At 44.7% G+C, this 18,252-nt stretch overlaps 1 protein-coding gene across 2 annotated transcripts in view; it reads right to left on the bottom strand.

The window, feature by feature from the left end:
• The window catches only part of LOC134336843 (ribosomal protein S6 kinase beta-1-like), an 81,937-nt gene that overhangs the window by 3,092 nt on the left and 60,593 nt on the right, over window positions 1-18,252 (bottom strand). For both annotated transcript variants that reach the window (XM_063031406.1, XM_063031407.1), the window contains exons 13-14: window positions 17,509-17,616; window positions 14,034-14,146 (exon numbers count right to left, since the gene is read on the bottom strand). In XM_063031406.1, the coding sequence (XP_062887476.1) occupies window positions 14,034-14,146; window positions 17,509-17,616 (221 nt within the window). The remainder of the gene's footprint in view (window positions 1-14,033; window positions 14,147-17,508; window positions 17,617-18,252) is intronic.

Consider the following 18,252-nt stretch of genomic DNA (forward strand, 5'->3'; position numbering starts at 1 on the left):
CCCAACCATATTAAGAACAATGGGACAGGTGCCCTAAGCCTTCAAACTCTGCAAGCCAGTGTTTGGCTCCACTTTGCTGATCAAAGCTTCCATTGCTCGCTGCTTAAACAACGAGGGAGATCGAAGCCAGTACTGGCTACTTGCCTTTTGATCGGTTGCTCTGTACTGAGGCGCAAACAGAGGAGTGTTGGCCAGGACCATAGGCTCCTCCCCCCCAACCATCTTATAGTTTTTATATCCTCTTTTTTTTTGCCCAATCTTCTCGGTTTTTTTTGTGCAGGAAGGGGGATGTGGGGGTTGACGTGCCTAATATTTTTTGTGTGTGAAGGAGGGATTTGAGGGGTCAATGTGCTTGATCCAATTTTGTTCATTTTTTTTTAGTGGGAGGAGGAATTTGGGGGTCGATGATCATGTTGCCTTTCTTTCTTGGTTTCATGGCCAACTGAAGAAACCATAGAAACTACAGCACAGAAACAGGCCTTTTGGCCCTTCTTGGCTGTGCCGAACCATTTTCTGCCTAGTCCCACTGACCTGCACACAGACCATATCCCTCCATACACCTCCCATCCATGTATCTGTCCAATTTATTCTTAAATGTTACAAAAGAACCCGCATTTACCACCTCGCCTGGCAGCTCATTCCATACTCCCACCACTCTCTGTGTGAAGAAGCCCCCCCTAATATTCCCTTTAAACTTTTCCCCCCTCACCCTTAACCCATGTCCTCTGGTTTTTTTCTCCCCATGCCTCAGTGGAAAAAGCCTGCTTGCATTCACTCTATCTATACCCATCATAATTTTATATACCTCTATCAAATCTCCCCTCATTCTTCTACGCTCCAGGGAATAAAGTCCTAACCTATTCAACCTTTCTCTGTAACTGAGTTTCTCAAGTCCCGGCAACATCCTTGTAAACCTTCTCTGCACTCTTTCAACCTTATTTATATCCTTCCTGTAATTTGGTGACCAAAACTGAACACAATACTCCAGATTTGGCCTCCCCAATGTCTTATACAACCTCATCATAACATTCCAGCTCTTATACTCAATACTTCAATTAATAAAGGCCAATGTACCAAAAGCTCTCTTTACGACCCTATCTACCTGTGACGACACTTTTATAGGGAATTTTGTATCTGTATTCCCAGATCCCTCTGTTCCACTGCACTCCTCAGTGCCCTACCATTAACCCTGTATGTTCTACCTTGGTTTGTCCTTCCAACGTGCAATACCTCACACTTGTCAGTATTAAACTCCATCTGCCATTTTTCAGCCCATTTTTCCAGCTGGTCCCAGTCCCTCTGCAGGCTCTGAAAACCTTCCTCACTGTCTACTACACCTCCAATCTTTGTATCATCAGCAAACTTGCTGATCCAATTTACCACATTATCATCCAGATCATTGATATAGATGACAAATAACAATGGACCCAGCACTGATCCCTGTGGCACACCACTAGTCACAGGCCTCCACTCAGAGAAGCAATTCTCTACCACCATTCTCTGGCTTCTTCCATCAAGCCAATGTCTAATCCAATTTACCACCTCTCCATGTATACCTAGTGTTACGTACCCCGTAACTGGGTTGCCAAACCAGCAGAAATGGATCACTCAGTTGGAGTCTGGAGTACTAGAACTAAGAAAGTTTTATTAAAGAAACAAGCAACACGGTAATCGAAAGGATAATAAATGCAACAATTCAACAATGATAACCACACATGTGCACAGAATTAAGATAACAGCATCAATCAAGCTTTATCGTTGTCTAGGGGTAAATGACCAATTTCAAAATGACTCAAAGTTCAGTCCAGTTTAGTAGTTCAGTTCGCAGTAATCGTTGCCATGGCGGTGGACAACGTGGGGGAAGAGAGAGATAGAATAGGAACAACTCATCATTCTGAACGGCTTCACTCACAGACCAGCAAGATGGCTCACAGACCAGCGAGATGGCTCACAAACAGCATTTGGGCGGGTCCTTGGTGATGTCACCTGAGGTCACCGACTGTGACCCCTCCTCCAGATGCGGTCGATCCTCTGCAGTGAACCCGGCACCCAGGCAAGGGCGGACACACACCGGGTTCCCGCTGATCGTACCTTTCCACCCTTGTCGTTGTCTGGGACTTCTCACCCACTCGTGAGAAGCGCACCGCTTCCAGGGTCTCGTTACCTCGGGTGGCGTGTGTGTCTGTCTTAGCGAACCTGTCCCTTTTTATCCCCCTGCTGGGGTATCGCCTGTCCATCACTTCAAACAGTTCAGGGCTCAAAGGGGGGAGCCGCTCCAGACAGCTCTTCCTCCCACATCCCTTCATTACACATCTCCAGACGCTGCTCCATTGTTCCTTATCTCTCCTTCCCCTGAGGGCAGGTGGCAGACCAACTGCTGATGCCACTGATGCTAGCCCAGGCCAGCAAACATCTTAATTTTAGGTGTATTCTCGTAACACTTCCCCCCTTTAAGGATTTTTACCGGGAGGTAAAAATTACAAACATGACTACATTATCTGATACATACACAATATACATCTTTAACAGTTATTTAGCTAATACAGAGAATTTGAAGCTGTCAACACCTTGACAGACAGTCATCACATTTTCTGTTCCTTTTACACGTGTTATTAATAATCCCTTAGACCAGGCTCCAACTCAGCAAACTTCATAGTGGCCAAAAACACTGATGAATTGCGACCAATGTAACCTCTCATTTGGTTTTGTCCCGGACCACAACAACAAGGGTCGTCCCATTCCGACTCAATTTTCCCTCGCAAGGGCTTAGTAGGAGGGGGACGGGTATTGACCGCAGAGTTATTGCAAAACTTCCTGCAGTACCCCACCATCTCCAAAAGCCTTCTGAGGGCCCTCTTGTCTGTCGGGGTTGGGAGGTCAGCGATAGCCTGCACTGTAGCTTGCATCACTGCCAGCTGCCCCTGTGTCACCACAATTCCCAGGTAAGTGACATTCGCGTGGCCGAATTCATTTTTTCCAAGGTTCACTATCAAGCTGGCTTCAGACAGCCGTGTTAAATTGCCAATACACACCTCTGTGTTCATCAGCCCTTTAGTCACTGAATTACTCAAAAAATATGGGTGTTGTTTGCTTGGCCGCCCTATTGTAACCGACATAACCCAACGTCCCAGTTCTTTGCATTTCCTCGGGACAATCAAACACATGGGTGCGAGTCGTTTAATTACTCCTTCGGGGATTAAGGGAGAGACCTTATCAGTAGACCTGGCCAAAACAATAGCCTTCTCCCATCTGACCGATCCCATCCTAATCTTTTCAAAATGGTTTTTTCCTCTTATCAAGGGGCCCCTAGCTTCATTGATTTCCACGCTAACACCGACTAGGTTTGTTAGCATATCAAAAGCCGGTGACCGTCTCAGTTCGCGTCGGTCATGATCAATAACATTTTTCCCCCTGGGCAGCCGGTAACTCTCTTTCATGATTCCACCAACTGTTTCCTCCAGCACCGCAAAATGTCCACCGGGGGGTACCTCGTGGGCCATGTTAAAAACCTCATCCCCATAACTCTTTTGCACCACCCCCCACTCCTCATCTGCGGGTACTGTACTTGATTTCCCTTTCTTCCTTAGCACCTCCTTATCCGCACAATAGCTTGTCAAGGCTGTGTCAGAGAGAGCGGTCTCGGCAAAAACCATCAGCCCCTCGTCTCGCTCCTGCGTCTGCACAAATTCTTTCCTGGCTACTGCTACGTCCGTCCCAGCTCCCTCACTACCTCTTATCTCACTACACCCTGTCTCATACAAGGTTGGCAGAAATGTTTCAGCCAAATTCACCATCGCGGGCGGGGCCTCCATGCTGGCAGGCTGACCCGTCAATCTCACGACTGGGAACACGATTCCTCCGGCGATGTCATTACCGAGCAAGACTTCCACGTCTTTCATCGGTAATTCGGACCTCACCCCGATCGTGACTAGTCCAGAGACCAGGTTGCTCTGTAAATGTATCTGGTGCAAAGGGACTGACTCTGTCCCTTCCCCAACACCTTTGACCTCTACCTCCCCAGTCTGGGTCTCTGAGCTAAACTCTAATACACTCTTCAGTATTAGTGACTGACACGCTCCTGTGTCTCTCCAGATCCGTACTGGAACTGGTTTTAACCTCTCCTTCACTGACACCAGTCCGGCCGAGATAAACCTCTCGCGCCCTTCCTGGACTTTTTCAGACCTGTCCTTCCCTAGCGGTTCGCTTAACAGCTCAATACAGCCATTCAAAATTTCCGCTTTTCCTTTCCCCGTCTCCTTCCTTGGGGCAAAGCACCTGGACGCAAAGTGTCCGACTTTCCCACAATTATAACAGACGACCCCAGGAGACTTCCTACCAGACTGCTCCCGGTCTACCTTATCCTTTTCACTAGTCCCCGGCTTACTTTCTGACTTTTCCGGCGGACTCTCCCCGCCGTCCTGACTACCCTTCTGGTAGCCTTTACTCGGGGCAACCTTCATTTTATGCGTCAACGCATACTCATCCGCTAACTTAGCAGTTGCGGCTAACGTGGCTGCCTCTTTCTCATCGAGGTAGGGTCTCATACCCTCAGGGACACAACCTTTAAACTGCTCAATCAGAACCAGTTGCAGCAGTCTGTCATAATCCCCCTCTACCCCTTTCGAGGCGCACCAACGCTCACAATATGTTTGCATCTCACGAGCAAACTCCAAATACGTGCGGTCCCACCGCTTCCTCGCATTCCGGAACCTCTGCCGGTATGCCTCCGGGACCAACTCATAAATCCTGAGGATGGCCTCCTTCACCACCTCATACTTCTGGGCATCTTCCGCGGATAAGGCGGAGTAAGCTTGTTGGGCCTTCCCTTTCAGTACACTCTGAAGTAAGACAACCCACTTATCCCTCGGCCATTCCTGACTTATAGCTACTTTTTCGAAGTGGAGAAAGTACCGATCCACATCGGTATCGTCAAATGGGGGAACCAGCCTAACCTCCTGGGTCGCCCGGAACCCTCCACCTTGGTTCGGCACGAGCCCCTGCTCGGCCCTTATCTTTAACTTCTCCAGCTCAAATTCCCTTTCCCTCTGTTTCTCCTCTCTCTCCAACTGTCTGTCCCTCTCTCTCTCTTCTCTCTCCAACTGTCTGTCCCTCTCTCTCTCTCTTCTCTCTCCAACTGTCTTTCTCTCTCTTGCCTTTCTACCTCTTTCTCTCTCTCCCGCCTTTCTAACTCTCTCTCTTTCTCCTGCCTTTCTAACTGCCGTACCCGGAACTCGTGCTCGAGTCTCAGTTTTTCAAGCTTTACCTGTACCGCGTCTCCAGCAGGTTTTTCAATAGACACCTCCCCCAGCTCACCTTGGGGAAACACACCTTTAGATACATAGTGCTCTACAATAGCTCTGTGTATCTCCTCTCTCCTCATTGTCGACTTCACCTTAGCAAGATTCACCCGTTTTGCCACAGCTATCAATTCCGATTTCCTGGCATCCTCTAATGCCTCCAAGGTCGGCGCCTTTATAAATTCCTCAACCTCCATTTCTGCTGTTTGTCTTTTCTTTCTTTCGGGAATTTTAACCCAATCAATTTACTCCGTCCCAAATTTAGCGTTCAAAATCGCGGACGAGAACCCCACTTATGTTACGTACCCCGTAACTGGGTTGCCAAACCAGCAGAAATGGATCACTCAGTTGGAGTCTGGAGTACTAGAACTAAGAAAGTTTTATTAAAGAAACAAGCAACACGGTAATCGAAAGGATAATAAATGCAACAATTCAACAATGATAACCACACATGTGCACAGAATTAAGATAACAGCATCAATCAAGCTTTATCGTTGTCTAGGGGTAAATGACCAATTTCAAAATGACTCAAAGTTCAGTCCAGTTTAGTAGTTCAGTTCGCAGTAATCGTTGCCATGGCGGTGGACAACGTGGGGGAAGAGAGAGATAGAATAGGAACAACTCATCATTCTGAACGGCTTCACTCACAGACCAGCAAGATGGCTCACAGACCAGCGAGATGGCTCACAAACAGCATTTGGGCGGGTCCTTGGTGATGTCACCTGAGGTCACCGACTGTGACCCCTCCTCCAGATGCGGTCGATCCTCTGCAGTGAACCCGGCACCCAGGCAAGGGCGGACACACACCGGGTTCCCGCTGATCGTACCTTTCCACCCTTGTCGTTGTCTGGGACTTCTCACCCACTCGTGAGAAGCGCACCGCTTCCAGGGTCTCGTTACCTCGGGTGGCGTGTGTGTCTGTCTTAGCGAACCTGTCCCTTTTTATCCCCCTGCTGGGGTATCGCCTGTCCATCACTTCAAACAGTTCAGGGCTCAAAGGGGGGAGCCGCTCCAGACAGCTCTTCCTCCCACATCCCTTCATTACACATCTCCAGACGCTGCTCCATTGTTCCTTATCTCTCCTTCCCCTGAGGGCAGGTGGCAGACCAACTGCTGATGCCACTGATGCTAGCCCAGGCCAGCAAACATCTTAATTTTAGGTGTATTCTCGTAACACTAGCGACTGAATTTTCCTAACTAACCTCCCATGCGGGACCTTGTCAAAGGCCTTACTGAAGTCCATGTAGACAATATCCACTGCCTTCCCTTCATCCACTTTCCTGGTAACCTCCTCGAAAAACTCCAACAGATTGGTCAAACATGACCTACCGCGCACAAAGCCATGTTGACTCTCCCTAATAAGCCCCTGTCTATCCAAATGCTTGTAGATTCTGTTTCTTAGTATTCCCTCCAATAACTTACCTACTACTGATGTTAAACTCACCGGCCTATAATTTCCCCGATTACTTTTCGATCCTTTTTTTTTAAACAACAGAACAACATAAGCCACTCTCCAATCCTCCGGCACTTCACCCGTAGACAGCGACATTTTAAATATTTCTGCCAGGGCCCCCGCAATTTTAACACTAGTCTCCTTCAAGGTCCAAGGGAACACTCTGTCAGGTCCCGGGGATTTATCCATTTTAATTTTCCTCAAGACAGCAAGCACCTCCCCCTTTTTAATCTGTACAGTTTCCATGGTCTCACTACTTGATTCCCTCAATTCCATAGATTTCATGCCAGCTTCCTTAGTAAATACAGACGCAAAAAACCTATTTAAGATCTCCTCCATTTCCTTTGGTTCCGCACAAAGCCGACCACTCTGATCTTCAAGAGGACCAATTTTATCCCTTACAATCCTTTTGCTCTTAATATACTTGTAAAAGCTCTTTGGATTATCCTTCACTTTGACTGCCAAGGCAACCTCATGTCTTCTTTTAGCCCTCCTGATTTCTTTCTTAAGTATTTTCTTGCACTTCTTATACTCCTCAAGCACCTGATTTACCCCCTGTTTCCTATACATTTCATACAACTCCCTCTTCTTCTTTATCAGAGTTGCAATGTCCCTTGAGAACCAAGGTTCCTTATTCCTATTCAATTTGCCTTTAATCCTGACAGGAACATACAAACTCTGCACTCTCAAAATTTCCCCTTTGAAGGCTTCCCACCTACCAATCACATCTTTGCCAGAGAACAACCTGTCCCAATCCACGCTTTTTAGATCCTTTCTTATTTCTTCAAATTTGGCCTTCTTCCAGTTCAGAACCTCAACCCTAGGACCAGATCTATCCTTGTCCATGATCAAGTTGAAACTAATGGTGTTATGATCACTGGAACCAAAGTGCTCCCCTACACAGACTTCTGTCACTTGTCCTAACTCGTTTCCTAACAGGAGATCCAATATTGCATCCCCTCTAGTTGGTTCCTCTATATATTGATTTAGAAAACTTTCCTGAACACATTTTACAAACTCTAAACCATCTAGACCCCTAACAGTATGGGAGACCCAATCAATATATGAAAAATTAAAATCCCCTACCACCACAACTTTATGTTTCCTGCAGTTGCCTGCTATCTCTCTGCAGATTTGCTCTTCCAATTCTCGTTGACTATTGGGTGGTCTGTAATACAATCCCACTAATGTGGCCATACCTTTCCTGTTTCTCAGCTCCACCCATAAGGACTCAGTAGACAAGCCCTCTAATCTGTCCTGCCTGAGCACTGCTGTAATATTTTCCCTAACAAGCAATGCTACTCCCCCACCTTTCATTCCTCTGCCTCGATCACATCTGAAACATCGGAACCCTGGAATATTAAGCTGCCAGTCCTGCCCCTCCTGTAGCCAAGTTTCACTAATTGCTACAACATCATAATTCCACGTGTCAATCCACGCCCTCAACTCACCCACCTTTCCCGCAATACTCCGAGCATTGAAATATATACACCTCAGAAGATTTTTACCATCACTCACAACCTTTCTATCAGCGGATTTGCTTAAACCTTCAACATCATTTATCTTCACCCCAGCCACACTGTCAGCTCTGGCACTCTGGTTCCCATCCCCCTGCAAATCTCGTTTAAAGCCTCCCCAATAGCACTAACAAACCTCCCTGAAAGGATATTGGTCCCCCTGTGGTTCAAGTGTAACCCGTCTCTCTTGTACAGGTCCCACCTGCCCCAGAAGAGGTCCCAATGATCCTGAAATCTGAAACCCTGCCCCCTACACCAGTTCCTCAGCCACTTGTTCATCCTCCAGAGCATCCTATTCCTACCCTCACTGGCACCTAGCACAGGTAGCAATCCTGAGATTACCACCCTTGAGGTCCTGCTTTTCAACTTCCTACCAAGCTCTCTATACTCACTGTCCAGGACCTCTTCACTCTTCCTTGCTATGTCATTGGTACCGATGTGCACCACGACATCTGGCTGGTCACCCTCCCACTTCAGAATGTCATGCAATCGATCAGAGACATCCTTGACCCTGGCACCTGGGAGGCAACAAACCATCCTGGATTCTCTGTCACGACCACAGAACCTTCTCTCTGCACCTCTAACTATCGAGTCCCCCATCACTACCGCTCTCCTCTTTCTCCCCCCTCCCTTCTGCACTGCAGAGCCAGACTCAGTGCCAGAGATCCGGCTATTGCAGCTAGTCCCAGGTAAGTCATCCCCCGCAACAGTATCCAATGCAGTATACTTGTTGTTGAGGTGAATGGCCACAGGGGAACCCTGCTGTGCCTGCCCTTTCCTCTTCCCTCGCCTGACAGTGACCCAATTTCCTGTCCTCTGCTCCTTTGGCGTAACTACCTCCCTGTGGCTACTATCTATAGTCTCCTCATTCTCCCGAATTGAAGAATTTCAGAGTTGTATACTTTAACAATAAATGAGCCTTTGAACTTTTTTGAAGTTACCTTCACTTCAGTGTTGGGGATAACATAATTAGACGATAACTATCCAAGTCCTCAGAGTCAAGCTCAATCTATTCCAAAGCAAAACTAAACGCTGGAAACAGGTCTGGCAGCATCAATGGAAGAAGAAACAGTTCAGGATGAAGACTAGTGGGAGAGTCACACACAATGAGACAAAGTTGCAAAATTAAGCGTGGGTATTTAGAATGGAGATGCAGGGAGATTTGTCGGGAGTAGTGAATCTCCGGAATTCTCTGCCCCCACAGAATAGTGAAGGATGCTCATAGGTGGAGATAGATAAATATGTGAAAGATCACAGAAACGTAAGTTATGCGAAACTGGCACAGAAAAGTTGAGGCTAATATAGATTGGACATGATCATACTGAATGGCAGGGCAGGGCTGAGTGACCTATTCTTGTTTTAACTTTGTGGTCTTATGTTTGAATCTTTCTGACAAAGGGCTGTTCTATCACCACAGATGCAGCCTGACCAATGTTCCAGCATTTTCTGTTTTTGCTTTGGTGCTGTTCCCACCTGATGATCAGGTAGCCAAGCGTTCTATGAAAATAACAATATGCATTTGGTGAAACTATCAGTTCTGGAACAGAAGAGAAAGAATTAGTTAACATCTCTGCTTTCAGCTGTTTCTTTGCATTGGGAAAGCCCCAGTTGTGCCAGGTTTAATCTGCAGGGGACAGATTACCCAAAAAGGCAGAAAATGTGAGGCAATCTGAGCATTCACTGGGATCCCTAAGAGGTGTGATGCCTTGGATTGATAAGACTATACCACTCTGTGGCCAGGAGTTTCAAGATGCCCACTTCGAGCAGATCTGACAGCTTTTATTTAGAAACTCACAAATTCCGGGCTTACATCTGACATAACTTGCATCTAATGCTCTTACAGAAGAAAAGCTGTCACCCCACAAGCCATGGGAACAGGGTAGGGCTATTCAGCCCATCACGTCTGCCTTGCTATTCCATCGTGGCAACTTATTATCCCTCTCAACCCCATTCTCCTACCTTCTGCTGGTAACCTTTGATGCCCTGACTAATCAAGAACACATCAACCTCCGTTTTAAATATACCCAATGTTTTGGCTTCCACAGTCATCTGTGGTAATGAATTCCACAAATTCATCGACCTCTAGCTAAAGAAATTATTCCTCATCTTGGCTCTGGAGGGACATCCTCGTATTCTGAGGCTGTGCCCTGTTGTCCCAGACTACCCCACTATAGGAAACATCCTCTCTATGCCTACTTTAAGCCTTTCAATATGATATGCTTCAATGAGATCCCCAATCATTCTTCTGAACTCCAGCGAGTACAGGGCCTCCTCTGGACCCATTCCAATGCCAACGCATTCTTTCTTAGATAAGTACAGGTTAGTAAAAGTTGTGGGCGTGCAGTTTTGGCGGATGCTCGAGGGTTGCTCCCAGCATGTCCTCAGACTGTTGGTCATTGACACAAACAACGGGTTTCGATGTACATGAGACAAAAAGCTAATCTTCATCTTTTAATCTTTAAAGTCAACATATTATTTGCCTATTTAACTGTTGCTGTGTCGGCAAGTTAGCTTTCTCGCACACAGCCATTTGAACATTAGTTCACAATTTGAGAGCACTTAAATATCAAGCAGTTTTGATCAGGGCACGAATGTGGATCACCTCACATTTGTTCACATTCTGCTCCCCACACAGTGTTCTCCTTCATTTAGTTTGTCAATATTGTCCTCCATGAAAGTTACTCAACTATTCTTCTCTAGACTGCAATATCTTGTGTGTAGAGTGCCACAGTAGCACAGCAGTAGAGCGACGCTATAACAGCTCATGGCAGAGTTTGGAGCTGAATTCTGAAGTTACCTGTAAGTTTCTACCTTCCTTCCTTCCTGTGTGCTTCCTTTGGGTGCTCCGATTTCCTCCCACAGTCCAAAGATGTAGGTTAATTGGTCATTGTAAATTGTCCCATGATTAGGCAAGGGTTAAATTCGTGGGTAGCTGGACAGCTCGAAGGGCCAAAAGGACCTGTTCTGCACTGTATTTCTAAATAAAATCTTTCCTTCCATGGATGTCACATAGCCCACAAGCCCCTCATACCTGTGTAGTTTTGTTAGATTTAAAACTTGAGACTTGGATTAACTACACTACCTTCAAATCAATCTAAAATCCTAGTATTTAAGGGCCAGTTATCCCTAGAGGTCCCTTTACAACAGGATCATTCTCAATGCACAATGCTAAATCTAAAGCAGTCTTCTCCAACTCTACCTTCAACATGCATTTCTCGATCTACTCCTTGCACAAGTTCACTTAATTTGTCAAATTACTTCTATTAAAATGGAGGACTTGTCCCGTCTACATCTTCACCCACAATTACTATCGCCTGTGAATCATTTCATAGTTCTTTGCATTTTATTTCCAGTGCAATATATCTGCTCAGTTCAGCAGCCTATTTCCCAAGATACTGATAAACCAAAGGGCCTTTTTTTTTGGCTGTAATTAATTTAAGTAATTCAGCCAACATCTCCATATTTCATCCTGTTTAACCACTCTGCATTTCTAATATTTTGTGCACACTTTTCTATCTTCTTGGACATTCTGCAAACACATCTTGTTCACCAAGGCTGGAACTCATAATGGGATTGCATTACAAGTGCAGAGTTCCCGGGCTGGATGGGCTACAGCTCAACAGCACTGGGACCAACATCGTTAGAGGTAGGCATGCAAGCACACGTGCAGACTACTATTGCTTTTGGGACCCAGGAGATGGGAACATTACAGAAGAGCCAGGAGTGAGGAAAATCCTAGCTGGAATCCAAGCCAGAAATCTAATAAGCAAAATTGCAGAGGCAAAGGAGAGTTGCAAATAGACCCTGTGCATGGAAAACATTGAAACACAAAATTTACCATAGACGGTCAAAAAGCAATAATACATATTTTAAAGAAATAATATATTTGTTGCAAATCTTGTATTAAGTCTCAAATTAGTAAATGGAGAGTGATCTAGGATTTCAAAGACAAATTAAATGCAGTGTAAACTTGGTAAAAAGGTTTTCTGAATGCTTCTGATAATGTCTCATAGGTCGCTGAAGCAGATTAGAGCAAATGAAATTGGGAGTTAAGGTAGTATTGTAAAAATTTAGAAACAAGAAATTCTGCAGATGCTGGAAACCTAAAGCAACACACACACAAAATGCTGGAGGAACTCAGAAGGCCAGGCAGCATCTATGGAAGGGAGTAAACAGTTAATATATCTTGCCAAGATCCTTCCGTCAGGACTGGAAAGGAATGGGGTAGAAACCAGAATAAGTTGGGGAGTGAGGGGAGTAAGCTGACAGTTGATAATTTGATGGGGAAGGTGAGTGAGGAAGGGGGATAAAGTAAGAAGCTGGGAGAGTTGGTTAACAGATATAAAACTGGAGGAGGCATGATCAGGTCATTAACAGGAGAAAATCTGCAGATGCTGGAAATTAAAGGAAGGGTCTCGGCCTGAAACGTCGACTATTTACTCTTTTCCGTAGACGCTGCCTGGCCTGATGCTCAGGTCCTTGCTTGGGCTGCATGATGAATAGTGCTCATGCTGTTCAGAATTGATTTCAAAGATTTGGCTGAGGGGACCAAAAGCGACATTTTCAATGTCATTATGTGGTAATCGGTGATGAGTAGACAACAGCATGGAATACAACATGGAAAAACATGATGGGAATCACTTCATCAGAGAAAGCAGGAAGGATGAATATTTCCCTTAAGTAGGAAGAGATTGGGAAACTTGATGCTCAAAATGAACGTACAGGTAAAACAGGTAACTAGGAAGGCAAATGGTATGCTGGAGATGATTTCAAGAAGATTGGAGGACAAGACTGAAAATGAATGACTTCAAAGGCCACACCTGGACTGTTTAATTGTGCCCTTCCTACCTCATGGGATAGGCCTTGCTACAGGGAACACAGCAAAGGTTCACCAGGTTAGTTCCCGGAATGGCAGGCTTGCCACAAAAAGAGTAGCAAATCATAAACACATTCGGTTCTGCAGATTCTGGAAACTCATACTAACAAACAAAATGCTGGAGGAACTCAGCCGGTCAGGCGGCATCTATGGAAAGGAATAAATAGTTGACATTTCAGGCTGAGACCTTTCATCGGAATGGAAAGGAAGGGGGAAGAAGCACAAAAGAAGAGCGTAGACAACAGGAATTCTGCAGATGCTGGAAATTCAAGCAATACACATCAAAGTTGCTGGTGAACGCAGCAGGCCAGGCAGCATCTCTAGGAAGAGGTACAGTCGACGTTTCAGGCTGAGACCCTTCGTCAGGACTACTTTGTCCTGATGAAAGGTCTCGGCCTGAAACGTCGACTGTACCTCTTCCTAGAGATGCTGCCTGGCCTGCTGCATTCACCAGCAACTTAGAAGAGCGTAGGGTAGGTTTCTATGTGGTAAAGTTCAGAAAAATGAAATACAACCTCACAAACATTCAAATCTCAGTGAGCTTGACAGGACAGTGATGGGTGATGATTAACCTTGCTGAGTCCAGAACAAGGTCACAGTCTCCATGCACAGGGTTCATTTGGGACTGAAATGAGAAATATATTCACTCAAAAAGCATGGTAAACCTCTGAATGCTCTACCTAGAGGGCTATGGAACAAGAGTTACTATGTTTAAGTAGATTTCTGGATATTATCGAAATCGGAATACCGGATAAGACAGGCAAAAGCCACTGATGTTAAAGATTAGCCACATTTTCGTTAAATGGCAAGCACTTGAGGGTCCAAATGGTCTAATCCAGCCAGCTTTTATCTTCCTTAGATGCAACTGAACATAAAAGAGCTTCAATTACCTCACCGGAGTCCGAGGGCTGCCTATAAACCTGCGAGGTGAACGGATTTTTGGTTCAAATGAGAACTTTTCCTTCACGCTCTCCAGTACTGATGGAGCCACGTATGTGAACCCCTGAAAGGAGAAAAGAAATGGTTATACCCTCTGAGCTGCCCTTACTGGGTCGTAGCTTCATGAGCAACTATGATCCTCAGCCCCTCAATCGGTTTAGTCAGTGTGAGGCAAGAGAAGACCGTCATCAAAAAGCATGTACTCGTATTCTTACACGACACACTGCACTTTTCAAAAGCAGCCAGAGGTCAGGTCTGGTAGAAGGGTTTGGAGGTGATCTTCCACCATTTTAGTCTCGTACTTACATTATAGAATTCCTCATGTGCCAAAGAAAAATCTGCTAAATTAATTGCCTGCAATGGCATCCCAATAAATTGGATTGTGTCCCAGAGTCTCTTGAAAATGGTGTGTTCTGTCTTCAAAGCCATGGGATGTCACTTGTTAAAAACTAGGAAACTAAACAATGTTATCTTTGGAACAGCACACCCTGTGACCTAAACCTCACCACCGAATTCACTAACCCTCTGACTTCAGATTTAAACAACCCCATCATTCCCCTCCTCTCCTCACCTTCCACCCCACCATCAGGAAGGAAGGGTGAGCTGCTATTCATGAATTTAAGGGCTCTAGAGCTCTCACCTTAAATTCTTCTCCATTTTTACCAACATGCTCACCACCACTTTAAACATGTTGTTACTTTGCGTATAATTTAATACCAAATCATGCTGAAACATCCAAAGGCACTTGAGATCACATTAAAAATGTATCATAACGTACGCTGTCACACTGCATTTCAGTCACACAATTCCATCCAGAAATGACATAGTGGAGGTGATCGACTAAATTCCTGGAGAAGCTTGAGTAAAATCTCTAGCTGAGTGTGACCAGTTGCAAGTTTTATAATTGTTAGTTTAACAATTGTTTGAACCAGCGAGCAATCCCACACTAACTTACTGGGACTCATCACTGTCAGCAATTTTCTGTATTTCTGTGTGTGAAAGAGAGGAAGCACTCCACTGAAAATTGTTTTTAAACTGTACTAAATATTGTAATACAAATATTCAGTACATACAGTCACATGGTCTGCAAGGAAATAAATGGATAAATATTCTAACCTTGAAGGATAAATTTTGGTCAGGATAGAATTCCCGCAGTGAGGTAAGCCAAGCCTTTCAACCCGCTACGCTACAAGTTAGCCTTAATTATGCACTGAAATCTCTTCAAAGTCATGATGACATTCCACGATGTGTATTTTTTTTAAAAACAGAATAAAACCATAAGATGTTTTCAGTGATATATCCCCAAAAACAATGTCAACTCCTTCCATGCCCCTTTCCAGTATTCCCAGCCAATGAAAAATGGTCAAGATTTCTCTTAGACGCTGGTATATGACATTAGAAAAGTGACGTGAAAAGTATCAAAAAACACAGCAGGATTTTCTACATCTATGTTCTGTCCGCCAGAGAAAGCAGGATCTCCCAGTGGCCACACATTTTAATTCCACATCCCATTCCCATTCTGACATGTCTATCCACAGCCTTCTCTACTGTCAAGATGAAGCCACACTCAGGTTGGAGGAACAACACCTTATATTCCGTCTGGGTAGCCTCCAACCTGATGGCATGAACATTGACTTCTCAAACTTCCGCTAATGCCCCACCTCCCCCTCGTACCCCATCCATTATTTATATACACACATTCTTTCTTTATCTCTCCTTTTTCTCCCTCTGTCCCTCTCACCATACTCCTTGCCCATCCTCTGGGTTCCCCCCCCCTTTTCTTTCTCCCTAGGCCTCCTGTCCCATTATCCTCTCATATCCCTTTTGCCAATTAACTGTCCAGCTCTTGGCTCCATCCCTCCCCCTCCTGTCTTCTCCTATCATTTTGGATCTCCCCCTCCCCCTCTCAAATCTCTTACTAGCTCTTCTTTCAGTTAGTCCTGATGAAGGGTATCGGCCCGAAACGTCGACTGTACCTCTTCCTAGAGATGCTGCCTGGCCTGCTGCATTCACCAGCAACTTTAATGTGTGTTGCATCAAGTAGGCTTATCCTGGTTACAATGAAGCTACAAAACAACTATCCCACATATCAGATTATTCAGCAAGAACAGAAAATCATTGTTAGACCAAAGCGTAGGGTGTTTCACCTTTCTTGCAGTACTCAATATTATGCACCCATGGAGGTGCGTGTTAATAAGGACTTTAGCAAGAACTTTGACAAAAGTCGCACATGGGAGACTGGTCCAGAAGCTTAGGTTGTTTGATGAAGTAGTCAATTGGATTCAACACTTATTAAGCAGGAGCCAGAGAGTGGTAGTAGATGGTTGCATTGTCTCTCTGATTTGAGGCCTGTGACAAGAGGTGTGCCATGGGGATCAGTGCTGAATCTCATTTTGTTTATTATTTATGCCAATGAGAATGTGGTAAACTGGATCAGCAAATTCTGCATTTATCAGCTAGATTAGGGGTATAATGTAAGAGACTTTGTATAAGACTTTGGTGAGGCCAAATTTGGAATATTGTGCAGAGTTCTGGGTCACCTACCTACAGAAAAGGCATCTCAATAAGATTGAAAGATTTCAGAGAAAATTTACAAGGATATGCCAGTATTTGAGGACCAGGGTTATAGGGAAAGGTTGAATAGTTTTGAACTTTATTCATTGCAGTGTAGAGAAATGAGGAGCAATCTTAGAGATATACAAAATAATGATTTTCCCCCTCAGGTTGGGTGAGACTGGAACTAGATGTTAGAAACTAAGGGTAAAAGGTGAAATATATAAGGGGAACTTGAGGGGGTACTGCTTCACTGAGTGTGGAATGAGCTGCCATCAGAAGTGGTGAATGCAGGTTCGATTTCAGCATTTAAGAGAAGTTCAGATGAAAGTAGTTACGGTCTAGGTGCAGGCAAATAGGACGAGGTAGAATACCAGGCTGGCACAGATTAGACGGGCTGAAAGGCCTGGTTCCGTGTGTAGTATGCTATGACTCAAACATTATACCAGGTTTACCACATAGATAGGCTAAAAATAGCATGATATTACTTTTATGCTCAACATAAAGCCACCATTTCCGGTTCCAAGTTCACAAAACCCCATTAGCAAACCATTATTCAAGTTGTTGCATACAAAGTAAACAACATTTATGGTTCCATTGACTCAACAGTACAACAATCACTCAACTTAATCAGCAGGAAATAAAACACAGTAATTACCTCAGAAACAAAGAAAGACATTTGGTATAAAAACAAACTTCTCACTCAGCAAATCAAGCAGTCTCTGCAGATGAGAGATAAAGTTAACCACTTCTCTTTACTCAGATGCTGCCTGGCTACTGAATGTTTTTTTGCATGTTTTTTCACCCAACAGCATCAGCAGCTTTTTCTTCCCCTCCCCTCCCCAAGGCACATGGAATATTGGGTAAACTTACCAGGAAGACTTGATTGGCACTTTCGCTGAGTGTCGAGTCATCAGGGCTGTCAACAGGTGTCTGCCGTGTGAACTTCGAATCAAATTGACTGACATCATCATCTGATTGCTAAAGATAAAAAGGTCATGATTCATCTAGAAACTGGATGACTAATCTTTCAGATCTCATCTTTTGTCTCACATTTATTTTTTCCAGAATGCTCAGCACAATTCTGAACAAAAAATGCCTTTTGTCTCTATACAGCCTAGGTTAAAACCAAGGCTGAACAATTACATTGCTGCAGAAACACCCCAGCAATGTAAACATTAATCTGTGACCACAATTTAACAGCATATCTATCTCACTAGAATTTTCAAATCAGATGCTCCATTTAGAAACAAAGATAGAGGAAATCCAAAGGCACACGACAAGAGTAGAAAGCCAAGTTCTCAGAAATACAAATTCTACATCACTATTCCTCCTCATCAGCAGGCAACACACTAAATCATGCCATGTTTTAGATTGTGTTAACTTATCATTAGAGATCCCATGAGAAGGGCCGGAGGTTAATGCCAATAAATGATAGAAATAGAATTCACGGTGAATCTCATGGACAGCTAGCCAAAGCAAGATCCCAAAATATTCAAGGAAGAGTTTTGCTGCTATCAGAGATGGCATTCAATGAGTCAAACATTTTACAGCAGGGTTGCTCTTTGGTCCTAGGTATGCACTTAAGTTAATTTCAGCAGCAGAATAGTACACAAA

This window comes from Mobula hypostoma, chromosome 23, assembly GCF_963921235.1.
Source record: "Mobula hypostoma chromosome 23, sMobHyp1.1, whole genome shotgun sequence".
NCBI lineage: Eukaryota > Metazoa > Chordata > Chondrichthyes > Myliobatiformes > Myliobatidae > Mobula > Mobula hypostoma.